Genomic DNA, 13,177 nt, shown 5'->3' on the forward strand with positions numbered 1-13,177 from the left:
GAATTCAGTTATTTGGCCCCAGCAGCTGGAGCACATGTGGATCTATGGATCCTTGAACTCCTGGTCGTGGATGTTCAACACCTCCTTCTGCTCAACTTCTCAAATAGTCGCAGGCTCTGGAATTTTCCCATTCCTGTTCTCTTTTGTTTCTGGTTTCATGGAACAGTTATGCTGAGCTGTTTCCTAGGACACACAGAGATTTGGGCCCTTTCTGTATTTCCTTCAAGTCCCTAGATGACTGTACTTCTGATCTGAGACTCCTGAGAAGGCTGTGGGTTACCTGTGGTCCTTCCCCCCTTACTTCCTTGAGCAGTAAGGCATGCATAGCAGGGTTCATCAGCAGACCCCTCACAGCTACCACCACACAAGTCTAGGTTCAGGAAGAGCACCCCCTAGTGGTGAGTGGAATCACCACACCAATCACACAATCCCCAAGTGTCCAGCTGAAGTCCGCTCTATAGTGAGAGCCACTGCAAGTCCCTCTTGATAATTGATATCATGCCTGTCCCAGAGCATTGCGTCCCATCACAATTTTTTTCTATCTGAAGCTTTCCATATTTGTGGAAAGGGCTCAGGGCTTCCCAAATCAATTCTCCATAGCACTAGTATAAGGGCACAGTGCAGTTTACAAAAAAAAAGAAAAAAGGAAAAAATATCTGGGTTAGAAGCTTTGTATATTTTGAAACCAGAGTACTTCTGAGTTTTGTGACAGATTCTACCCTTAATCAGTATAGTCTCAAATTACCAAAATAACACCTACATATATAGCTAGTGTATTTACAAAGATTAGACGCCATCTAGTGGTCTCTAGTGGCAGCTCATCTTAACTACAGCCCTTCCTTAAACTGTTGTGTTCCAATGCCGATCTTAATGACAAAATTGTATAGCCAACAGAGCAACATAACATCATGCAACATCATAACAACATAGATGGGTAGCATGATCCATACTAGTGCAATTAAAATTCACCAAGATGTGATTTCTTAACTTTCAAGTTCAATCTGATATTTGTTCTTGCAAAATTAAAACTCATTTTACCATTTCGAAGTTTTTCAACATACATAAGACACTAAGAAGTGCACTATTTTTAGTTCTTAAACTTTTTCATTTCCTGCTTGATCCTTCTGATCAGTAAAGTTTGCTCTGATAAAAGTTTTAATTTTTAACTTTGTTGTGCTGAGCTTCTTATACTGTGTTCTGAAGGCTATATATTTGCTTGGCCATCGTACCAGCAAATTTTTATAGCATCCAGCTGCAGCCAATATTTAGAAAGCACCATTGAGAGTTTGCTCATTTGAACAAGAAGGGGCAGGTTTCTTAAATATTGTGATGTTACAAAAATTGAAAGACCACATCACTTCAGCCCTGGATGTTTTTGAGTATTTAACCTCTTTAGTTTCACATTAACCCGTGATCCCTTTTCCTCTCTGCAGGCGGGGTAGCTGAACAGGGTGAGATCCATCAAGGTGATGAGTTACTGCAAGTGCAAGAAAATAGCCTACAAGGGCTCACACGGTTTGAGGCCTGGACTATCATTAAGGGTCTGCCAGAGGGCCCTATTAAAGTTGTTATCAAAAGAAAGAAGGCAGATACTGAATAAATCAAGGATGTTCCTCCACAAATCAGCCCTTTAAGAACAGCTACTATAATTCCGCCTTTTCACAATTGCACAGAAATATTTCAATACCAGAACATAAAATGTAACAAGAATCCATATCAGATGATAGAGAAAAAAGTCTCCTTAGCTTCTTTAAATGCAAACCAAAACAGGGAGCTCCAATAGGAAGGACTAGTAATGTTTTATAGTGTGAGAGGTCAGCCTGCAGTTCTTTTCATTGCACTTGATCTGTTTATCTGCTATATACAATATCTGCTTCATACACAGATATTCTCATTCAGGGAAACAACAAAGAACTCTATATTTCAAAAAGCTCAAAAACAGTAGTTTTCAGATTTGCTCAGAATAAATATACTATACAGTCATAATAAATGTAGCCCATAAGAAAAGTGAAAAAAAAAACATTATTTTAATTTTCCAACTACAGTATGTGATAAAAATCAACACAAAAACAATGTACTTTCTGTGTGGGGAAAATGTTATCTCTCAGCAAGTACAAAACACATTTTTTACAAATTTTGAATTGCCAATTATTTTTGTTAATCTCACCCAGTTTTGGAATTGCCAGTTTTCACCTCTGACCGCACACTGTGGCGGGCTTGGGGACAGACTCCTTGTCACATGTCAGTCACCACAGCCTTGTAGCGAGCCAGTCATCACACATCACAGTCACCACAGCCTTGTAGCGAGCCAGTCATCACACGTCACAGTCACCAAAGCCTTGTGATGAAGGTTAGGCACTGACGGGAAGAGAGGAACGTTTGTCATTTGACAGCACTTCAAGCTGCTAAGAATCAATAACCTGGCCAGCTACTTCCATGCTAAGCCAATTGTGTGCTGCAGCTTGGGGAATCATGGTCACAGTCAACTGGTAACACGACTCAGGCTTGAACCCGAAGTCACAGAGCTTAACCTGAGCGCAGATGATTGTCTTAAAAACCAAATATAAATACTTTATCACTCCCAACGCTGTTGGACTTTTGAGCAGGTACTGTACTTTGAATTAAAAAATTTAAACAATAGTGTTTACATAGAATAGGGGATGGAGCAGAATGTAAAAGAAGTTATGTGATTGCAAGTTGATGCTGCATTTTTCATACATAGAAAATGAGATAAAGCCAGAAATAAATAAAGCCAGATTGTCACAGGTCAAGATAGTACAACAGTGTACAGAACAGCTCGTCCAACACTTACAAGTTTCTTAATGAACAGTGTAAAACTGCTAGCTCATTTATAGCTACATATCTAAATGGTGCTCAATGTTTAGCTCAGCTTTTAAATGCTTTTGAAGGTCTGGTTTGGAAATGAAGTATTGACTGTCTCTGTGACCTTTTGACTGTATATCCTGATTGATGGTACGAGAAACAATACTTGCAGAACTGTATCAATACTTACACATATATCAATACATACATATGAAACAGGCACTTCTGGCAAAAAAACAAACAAACAGAATTATTCTGTTGTAAAGATAAATAAAGTTTATGAAGTATATGAAAAAAAGATTTTATATGGCTAAAAAGAGAAGATTTTGCATTAAGTTAATTATTTCTTTTAACTCCCAGCATTGGGTATTCACGAATAAACATCTAAACTTTTTTCAAATGTGTTTGATGTGTCTCTTCTGTGGAACGTAATAACTTTTATTCTGTACATTTCAATAGCAACCTTCCATAGTCACGGTTTTAAGAAAGGAAAATAAAAGGACAAATGTTGTCCACTCCTTCAGCAGTGCATGGGTTTCATACCTAATCTAATAAATCTTGCTCTTTAACAGTCATTTCCCTCTTCCATTAATGAAAACTATGAAATGGACCATTCAAGCTAAATCCAACCAGCTCTGCCATTTCATTGAATGGTCTCTTCAGGACATTCTAATTAAAGAAGACTGGAGTTTCTACTTCAATCCCATGATAATGTCATTTGAACACTGTTCACCATTTCTGATGCAACAACACTGGTACTTTCACTCTGTGAAATAAGTCAAAATATAAATCTGAAATACCTGCATATGTCTAAAATTTAGATACAAAACACAGTAAATGCACAAAATATATCACTCGTACACACTGCCAACCTCAGTGTTGCAGTTATCTAATTTTATTAAATATTATAATGCCAAGTACATTAAGGTGATTGTTTTCTAATAGCAGCAATTGATTCACATATTAATTGATTCACATATTAAGGTATGTCCATATCTCATTCATTAGGATATCTATTACAAAAGTGTTCTAAAAATAAATGATCAAATAATCTAAAATATAATCAACTTGTACAGTGTACATGACCAAATGTCATCTCTTAATTCAAGACCAATACACACAAATGCTAAAACACAATAATTGTAAGTGACAGAAACATATAGCATAGCATTGGTACTGTATATACTGTATAGTCTACTCATCAATATTAAAACTGATCTTTATATTACTGCTAAATAAAGTTTTCCAGGGCGGACAATGTATAAACGTAGACATACCCTTAGTATGCATGACACAGAATGAATGAAAATCTTCAATATAATTTCAGAAATTAAAAATCTAAAAAATGAGACCATGCATATTAGCCAATACCAAATAAGCAAACTCACAATTATGTCTGAATGTACTTAAGTAACAACTCAAATAATTAAAAAAGTGTTTTTCAGTGTGAAGAAGACAGGGAACAGTGGACCAACACAGCTGGTATCTGTACACTTAATCAACAGTTTACAGAGAAATTCATGACTCAAGAGGAACATTAAGAAGTTGTACATTATTCATGCTGGCTCTCTGTTTTACCTAATGGACCGCAGTTTTACTACTAGCTCTGTTACAGCTAATGACTATTGGCAAACCTTTAAAACATGCCTAGCTTTTAGTATACACCAGTATACACCAACAACACAGTACAGTCTTATCTTCTTTACAAAATAAATTACCTTGCAGTATGCTTCTGTGGTAGATGTAAAAAAAATCAGTCTCACCCAATCACTCTTCACAGAAATGGTATACACCCTGTACCTAGCCTGTTAGCCTAAATAACCATTTTAAAAAAATGGAATGTCAGTGAAAATTTGACAAAACAACTAAGCGATTAGTAGAGTCACAAGACAGAAATAAAAGACCATCTACAAAAAGCATATTTCATTATACAAATATAATATTTGTATTTTCAATTAAATTTGATCTATAGTAGTAATACTGTTTGATATTCAGTACTTTATACTTCATACTGATATATTATATACTTATATTATTATATACTGATATACTATTATATACTGATATTCAAGTACTTTTTTCTGTGACATTAAAGGGCATTTGGCAGCATCTGTGATACCGCTGTATATACAGTCAGGAATAAAGGTACAGTTTTCCAGTAACTGGAATAAACAAAGTTTCAGTTTGATGTGATTGTTTTTTTAAATTTCTAATAAGGACTGTCAATTGTCTTTGAGTGTTTTCACTGCTTTTGCCAGGTTGCTGTAAAACTCGGCCATACTGGAGGGGAAGAAGGAATCCACCACAGATCGTGGGAGAAAGCCTCCCAGGTCGGTCTGAAAAAAGCTTAACAGCTGTGTCTTGTTTGGCTCTCTGGAAAACAAGGGGACATGGAAAGAATGGAATGAGAAGAAACTATTCCAATAGTGACTGTGCATAAGCTGCATCTCACGCCATGCGCAGGGCCTGTACTTATTTCTCCAGATACTACTCAGCATGGGTTCGGTGGTGCAATCGTTGAATACAGATGCAACATTTACAGTTGGTGAATGTCACCTTCTGTTTATATGGAAAGTATTAATGGGATACACTTTGCTTCTGGTGAGAGGCTTGTCCCTCTTTCCCTTTTTTTACATTGTGTGAACTTCCATTCCTTGGGCGTCTTCTAAAATTGTTACATTTTGGAAATAAGATATTTAAAAGAAAGATTATTTTTACTTTAACAAAAAAATTCCAACGCTAATAGCGTACGTAAACATACTGCGTTTCACAAGAAGTAACCCGTCAGTAATCTCTGCTGCCCTCATCTGACCTTTTATAATAACTGCAATCCAAATTATTGCCTGTGCAGTATTATTACATAGGCCACTCTTACAATGCTTTTCAAAGAACACCATGGATATACCCATGCTTAAAATAAAATGCACATAAAAATACTATCTACATTTAGATAGTAAATATTATTATTAATTAAGGTGATAATGAGAATACAGAAAACAGAAACCATACACCTCCCTATTTGAACTTTTCTAGGAAAGTTTAAAGATCTTGTGCCTGCAGGACAGCTTGACTAATTCATTTAACTAATTCCTTTAATTAATAATGATCAATTAATAAATTAAATAATACATTAAAATTCTATTAATTAATTAATTAATAGCTTAAGAAAGTCATTAGTATTGAAGAACTAGCCCCACTTCCTCTGCCACCACCTTCCCTCCCCTTATTAGTCTAATCTGTTCGGCTCAGTTTGTGGAAAGCATTCAAGTATAACCTACCCTGGAATGGGAACACAGAAACACCCACAGGAGTGATTGTACCCTCGGACATAGCCTGGTTTGGGTGGGCAGTCAGGATGTTCCACATTGGTTGCTAAAGAATGACAGAGTTCTCATAAGGCGGTATTTAAAAGCAATGCACTAAATCTGAGTACTCACACCAAGCCTTAAAGCCATACTTTCTTTGAACTGCGAATGCACTCGATTTTCAGTGATTTTCACTGGAAAAATCATTAACCATGCCTCTGGGCCAATATTTTACTTGTCACACCGATGATAGTGTGCAACCCCGTGTTCTTGCAACACAATAATATTAGTTAATACAAGTGAAAACTGCCTCATCCTGGTGCGCAATGTTGGTAGAACTATATCTAACTGCCAGAGGAATTTTCAAAAAGTTGAGCTTGATTCAGAGGAGTGAATATCTGTGATGCAATGCAAGATGAATGCAATCAAAAAAATTTAGATTTTTTTGATTTTTTCTTTGCATTTTTTGCTGACATTTAACTTCTTTGGTCCATAAACATGTTCAGTTTGAGCATTGAAGTTCTGATTAAAAATAACGCACTTTTAAAGAAAACCTGTAAGCATCTTTAGTAATTTAAAGAGCTTGTTTTTTTAAAACAATTCAACACAGGACATATTTGGAAGGGGTGAGTACTGTTGCATGGCACTCTATAGGTTCTGAACACAAGTAATGGCACTGCTCCAAATCTTGTAAGTTATTTTTTTTTCAAACAAAGTGTCTTTCACAAACCGTGAAAATCAAATGCATTCACAAATTCTTTGGATAAGATGCGGTCATATTTCTTTGCTTAATCTACAAATTAAATTAGATACTTAAAGAAATTTATAAATATCATTTCTATGACAAAATCACATTACAACAAAATCAAAACCATGTTTATTTGCTTCATGGATAATTACATGTACCAGAAACATGAAAAATGGAAACAATTGCATGACTTCTCTGTTTTAGAGCTAATTAAAATGTACTACTACATTCTATTGGTTTGTACCTCACAGTCTGATGTTTATTACCATGACTTAAGGGCTAACCATATTATCCTTTAAGTCAACACATATTTCAAAATAGAATGGAGATGGAATATACTTCTTTTTTAAGTGTTTGCCAATGTGAGCTAGCGCCAAACTGAAGACTAATGATTGAAAGGCACACAACTTCATCTTCAGTTTCAGCACTGAAAAAAATCCACTACTCACCATTTGAAGTAATGGTGCCATCTTCATATTGCTTAACTAAAACAACATCCACAAAGTCTCGAGGCGATATAAGGCCCATTGCAGCAGAGGGAGTGACCGTTCTGCACACAGACACATTCTGCAGGATAGAAAATGAGGCAAGGACAATGTGCTCCACATAACTCATCAGCACCATGGACATATTTCACCATTTTTATACATACTGTATACAGTACAGCAGCAAATATACAGTATGGACATCCTGTTTCTGAAACAAGGTTATTGACTAGTTTACTAAGTATAACCAATATTACCCCATTAAACAATACCTGTTCATGAAGCTTCTTCTAAGCTTCTAATGAAATACTCATTCATCTCAGGAAGTGGTATGTGCTGTAATAATTGACAAAAAGGCATAACCAGCAGAGGCCGGGTTAATTTACTAAGATGCAAATAATAGTGATCTCAGTTCACTGGAACTGCACCTAGATTACTGCTTCACATTAGAAAAATAATTTTTGGATCAGACGAAAGATGTAACTCTAGTCAATCCCTAATGAGAGCACTCAGGATGTCATATGAACATACAGCAGGAACAGTTACAAAAGACAGCAGGCACATCGACTACAAAAGCATTTGGTAGTTAGCAGTTAATTAAATCAAAGACTTCATCTAGCCATTTCATGGAACTAGCCAGGGCATGAACTTCAACAGCATGCCGTGGAAGTCTGTTCCAGAACCCCCATTTCTTTGGGGAACAAGTGTGTCTTGTTCTTCGTTTTAAATGTACCGCAACGTAGTTCTACTTGTGTCCTCTATTTTATGATTCACTGTTGATTCTGAAGAAATCTCCTGAGTTGACTTGGTCAAAGTCTTTGAGTCTTCTGAATACTAATATCAGGTCTCCTTGTAGATGTCTCTGTTCAAGACAAGGAATGTTTAGGACATTCCCTTAATTTCTGGAATCCGGATGCTCTTGTCTGGACTGATTCCAGCGCAGCAAAGCCTTTCGCTACGTGGTGACCAATATTAAACGAGGTCGTACTAGTACAATGTTCAATTTTAACACAACATCTCAACACACTACAGAAATTGCAAATGACGTGTCACACAAAACACATACAAAACAAATAAGAGTCTCTCTTATAAGTAGACTTTTCAAGCACCACATTTTGCATGTATAGCTTACGTTTTGCTGCCATAAATACACAAACCCAATCAGAACGAATGACAAACAGTGCGGCAGTAGGAAAGCAAAGGCTGAAGCACGGTAACGGGTCTGATTTTATACAACACGACAGCGTTCGAGGAAACTTACGTCATCGATCTTTTCTATGAGCTCAAACCTCTTGACATTGTTGTCCCACTTGACTCTGAGCCCATCTGGCACTGGTTCCAGGCACCCCCACACCTTTTCTGGGCTCCCATTGACAGCGCCCACTCCTTTGTATCTGGGAGGGTGAAAGTGAACCCCGTAAACAGTGATGTAGCAGCAGAGCAAGGCCCCACACACTACCTGTTACTCCAGGGCCTCACTAACCACTGGTGGGTGACATGCTGCTAACACCGCTACTACTGTATCTCTGTTTTTCATTTAGCTGCTGCTTTTCTACAAAGCAACCTATGGAGGTTAAGAAACAACTGCTTCCTTATTTAAATATAAATATTTAAAGTCTTTTATATTTAGTATCAGTAAAAATGACGCATTGGTACCAGTTAATCCACAGTGGTACTGTATGTTAAAGCAGTTTGGGTAATGTATCTTGTCTGAAGGTACACTTCACTAACATTTATACAGCGTTGCTTTGGAGGCTGAAGCTACTAATTTAATTTAATTGCACTAACTGCAAACAAGGTATACATATCTACATGATTTGTCTTGATGGTACCTGTAAACTAGTTTAAATCTTATTATCACATCTGTTGGCTCACCCCGGCTATTCTAGTCCTATTGTAATTCCATTAATTCAATGTATTTCACCCTATTGCACCCGAATGTATTGTTCATTGTACTTGCAATTAATGTAAATTGTCTGTATTGCAATGCAACTTGGCTGATGATGATATTATTATTGATGATAATAATAACATAAAGTGATTTATTTGGTTACACAAATTGACTTACAAATTTCCTGGAAACTCGGTTGAAGGCCTCCAGTGAACTGTTACTTCATTCTAAATGCAGAATTGAAAAAGAAAAATGTGAGTAAAGTGTCGACATTATATTCTGCTGCTATTAGAGGATGTTAGCATTTCCCAGACACTACTAAAGGAAGTGCTATTTACACATAAATCCAAAAAACAATGAATTATGTACAGTAAAGTAGCTAGTTGGTTTAAACTGTTAGGTGAGTTATACAGTAAATTGTAAAACCGGGACATTTAAAATATATCTATTTTCATCAAGTCGTCAGTTGAACGATTTCGTCTGTACATAATCATTATACAGAGGAGCTGAAATGGAAAAGATTGTGTTGTTGTCCAGGAGAAGACGAACAATTACGGCGCAGTACCACGAGCGAACGTCATTCAAACCCCTGGGCAGATCGTTTCTGACACTGGCTGTGATAGTTAACATAAAACTGAGTTATCTGGTACAAACTGAGGCATATTTGTCACGTTCGCTTCTTATTGCTCATGGGCTTACCGTTTTCTTGCACACTTTCCACCCTGTCTGGTCTTTGCTGCAGCTGAGGAGGTTGTCAGCCACTGTGCTCGCAATGTGCTTGTAATCCATGGCAGGAACAGAGCGCCGCGGTGAGCGCAGGTGCCTGTCAGCTCGGCTCCACCTGTCAAAAGTCCAGTCCGGAGCTATAGCACCACAGTCAAAGCACAACCTTCAAACTGTTATGTTCAAACAATACCACAAATACCGCATCTGGAAACAGAAATATCAAATTGAATTAACCGTTTAAACCCATACCCAACGGTCATCGATATCTTTTCACATTCGTACTGTACTGTATATGTATCAACAATTTCTTGAAGAAATGTAAATGAGTTAAACTATGAAGTGTTTAACTGTCACACGAAAATAACAAATTCTGCTGTTTTTATTTGCCGGTAAAACGTTCATAAAGGAAGAGCGCTGCCTTGCCACTGCTAACAGTTTCGTCCGCAAGAAAACTGAATTCTGGGATTTGCAGTCCTTCTCAGCTGCACGCTGAGTGATTCCAAGTGTTCACATGCATCTGTAACTACACCTCCCAGCGCACATGCAGCTAAATGAAACCAGGTAGTGAAATCTTGGGGATTCATTTTAATATATATATATATTGTGCGTTACGCAATCTACCCTTTCTGATGTAACGAAGCCTTAAATCCAATATTGTTGTCGCCGATGCGCTGTTAGCCACGAGAATGGGAGTCTGGCAGAAACATTGATAAGGACAGCGCACATCACTCTTCGTACTCCAATTAAATGACAGTACACACAATTCAGGCTTTACAGCACAGTGTAATCTCTATTGCATGGACGTGGGGTTTTTTGATTTTCTCTGCACTTCTGATATTTAGGTTATTGTATTAACCATTTGGATAATCACTTGTGTTTTAACTCTTAATTAGATGCGAACTGAAATTTCTTGTAGCAGGTGTAGGAATGCAGACTTCGAGGATTGGGGTTGACAATTCCTGCTCTATAGGCTGAATGACATATAGATGAATTTTGATCTTTTCCCGGAAATATTGTTTTGAGATGCGTAATAATATACGTTGCACAACAGGATCAATATCTTATATCATCTGGGAGAAGTATCTGTGACTAAAGTCACATTTTGCAAGCAGTATTGGTAGCACGTAGGCTACAGTCACAGGCTACTGTAGGTCACACGCCCTTTTGTGCTCTAAAAATAAAATAAAATGTAAACAAATATATTTCTAATGTTGGATATTTACAAAGCCTATCTTTTTTATTCTAAAAATAAGTCCCAATGGCTCCATGGCCGAAACATTGTGTTTTCCTTCTTCTTTTTTTCAGCATGGAATAAACCTATGAAACCTATGTTATGCCAGTTCTATAGGAATCTATAACATTAGGTTACAAACAAGGAGAGGCCATGTGGCCGTCTGGCCCATTTAGTGGTTAGCAGCTTATTGATCCAAGGCTGTCATTCAGGTGCTTGTACAGTATGCCAGGTTACTGGCTTCAGCCTCATAGCTGAGTAGCTTGTTCCGCACTCCTACCACCTCCTCCTATTCTCAGATTCAAGTGCACTTCCACAAGGTTTTCACTTGTGTCCATGGGGTTCACAGGTCATTCTGAAGCACAGTACTTGTATCCGGTCTCTTGGAATCTTCTCTATTCTAAGTCCCAGAATGCATCTGGTTGCTCTTCTCTGGATTGACCCCAGAAATTATTATTGTGACCAAAATGATATGCAATATTCTAAATGAGGCTTAAGTAGTGCATTTAGTGAATTTAAATATCTGTACATTATCTAATCACTTAATTTAATACATGGGGGAGCCAGAGCAACTGGTGCAACAGGCAGGATACATCCTGTTTGTGATGCCAGTCCCTCACACATTCTGTTGTTTAAAGCTTGCAGTCATGACACTTTGAAGCAGCAACTGGTATTTGTTATATAGAAAACCTACTTCACACATTTAAAGCAGAAAACAAAAAGAAGTAAATAAATAATAGGTAAAAAATGCAAAAAAAGTGATGATTGTTTCCAGTAAGTATTCTAACCCTTTGCTTTAACAAACTTGAATGAATCAAGTGCACCAAATTACCCTAATGAGACACAAAATTAGTTGAATGGCCTCTGTGCTTTATACACCTGTCTCTGCAAGGTCCATAAGTCAGGTAGTGGATTTCAAGCAAAGATTCAATTATAAATACCAAGAAGCTTTCTAAACAACTCAAGGACAAAGTTGTATAACAGTACAGATCAGAAGAAGAGCATAAAAATGTTTAAAGACCCTTAATACTGTATCTCTTTGAGCGTGGTGATTTTGATCCTTAAGAAGCAGAAGGCAACAAGACACAACCTAGATCAGGCTGCCCCTCCTAACCCAGCAACAGGCAAGGAGGCAACTGTTTATGCAGCACTTTGTAATTTAACATAATGGCATACCATAGGGTGTGAATACTTTTACACTACCACTGGCCTGTCTATTCCAAATGTCCTTAAAAGACCAGTCCAGGTGGTGGCTTATGCAAATGATATGGCAGTGATTGTTAATAATGAAGGTTCAAACTACTGTAAAATCATGTTCTGATCTGAGTTCAAAACTAAAATCAGGTACTACCCATCAGGAGGCTTTGAGAGCATATAATCAACAAGCTTAGGTAATTTGGCTAAAAGCAATGTGTTTGTAATTGTAAAGTGGGAAAATAGTGAACTTTTGCAGTGGCAGTGGACCAGACAGGTATTCAGGTATCTAAGAGTGAACTTTTAGGGGTGAATTTAGGAGGAGATGGAGTGGCAGAGAAGAATGGGGAGGGCGTGTTTGAAAACATCCAAGGCAGGCTGAAGAGCTACTGTAGCAGTGGCTGCTCACCAAAATGTCTTTTAGTAGGTGGGTTCTGGTTATTACTAACTTTATCACTGTGTTTTGGCATCACTTAATTGTGCTGGTGTCACGATGACAGGCTTCAGACTTTGTAGAGGCTTCTATATGCTAAAACACTTCTCTTGAGGAATATAGATTTTTGTTTTCTTTGTAGAAACGTACAATGTGACAGAAATCTGTAATTAATAAGTACAGACAATCTTAATTTGTTTGATGTGGATGTTTCTTTCATGAGGTTTAAAGGCTTTTAACCTTAAGTCTTTTAGACCTTTTAGTTTTTTTTAAGTCCATTGTGATTTTAATTCTGTAGGCCTGTGTCAGTTGTTAGAACTGAATTTGGTGTACATTCCTGC

The 13,177-nt window shown here is 37.3% G+C and overlaps 2 protein-coding genes across 2 annotated transcripts in view; one reads left to right on the plus strand and one right to left on the minus strand.

The window, feature by feature from the left end:
- The window catches only part of il16 (interleukin 16), a 34,484-nt gene extending 31,261 nt beyond the window's left edge, over positions 1-3,223 (plus strand). Inside the window, exon 22 of the mRNA XM_088640729.1 lies at positions 1,434-3,223. Coding sequence (XP_088496855.1) covers positions 1,434-1,600 — 167 coding nt within the window. The 3' untranslated portion in view covers positions 1,601-3,223. The remainder of the gene's footprint in view (positions 1-1,433) is intronic.
- Positions 3,224-3,695: 472 nt separating this feature from the next.
- stard5 (StAR related lipid transfer domain containing 5) lies at positions 3,696-10,449 on the minus strand. The gene is made up of 7 exons (XM_088640739.1): positions 10,228-10,449; positions 9,952-10,093; positions 9,430-9,479; positions 8,623-8,755; positions 7,326-7,443; positions 6,102-6,195; positions 3,696-5,196 (listed from the first exon to the last, which is right to left on the minus strand). The coding sequence occupies exons 1-7, from the start codon at positions 10,236-10,238 to the stop codon at positions 5,046-5,048; spliced, it is 699 nt and encodes a 232-aa protein (XP_088496865.1). The 5' UTR covers positions 10,239-10,449; the 3' UTR covers positions 3,696-5,045.
- Positions 10,450-13,177: the final 2,728 nt, after the last annotated feature.

Source organism: Lepisosteus platostomus, chromosome 7 (assembly GCF_059453375.1).
Source record: "Lepisosteus platostomus isolate fLepPlt1 chromosome 7, fLepPlt1.hap1, whole genome shotgun sequence".
NCBI classification, from domain to species: domain Eukaryota; kingdom Metazoa; phylum Chordata; class Actinopteri; order Semionotiformes; family Lepisosteidae; genus Lepisosteus; species Lepisosteus platostomus.

Excerpts from the sequence above, each read along its gene's own strand:
- stard5 (XM_088640739.1), bottom strand. Across the intron at positions 9,480-9,951 it reads GGAAAGTGTGCAAGAAAACG|AATGAAGTAACAGTTCACTG; the intron begins GTAAGCCCATGA and ends TTCTGCATTTAG. Across the intron at positions 6,196-7,325 it reads TGGCACCATTACTTCAAATG|CAACCAATGTGGAACATCCT; the intron begins GTGAGTAGTGGA and ends GTCATTCTTTAG.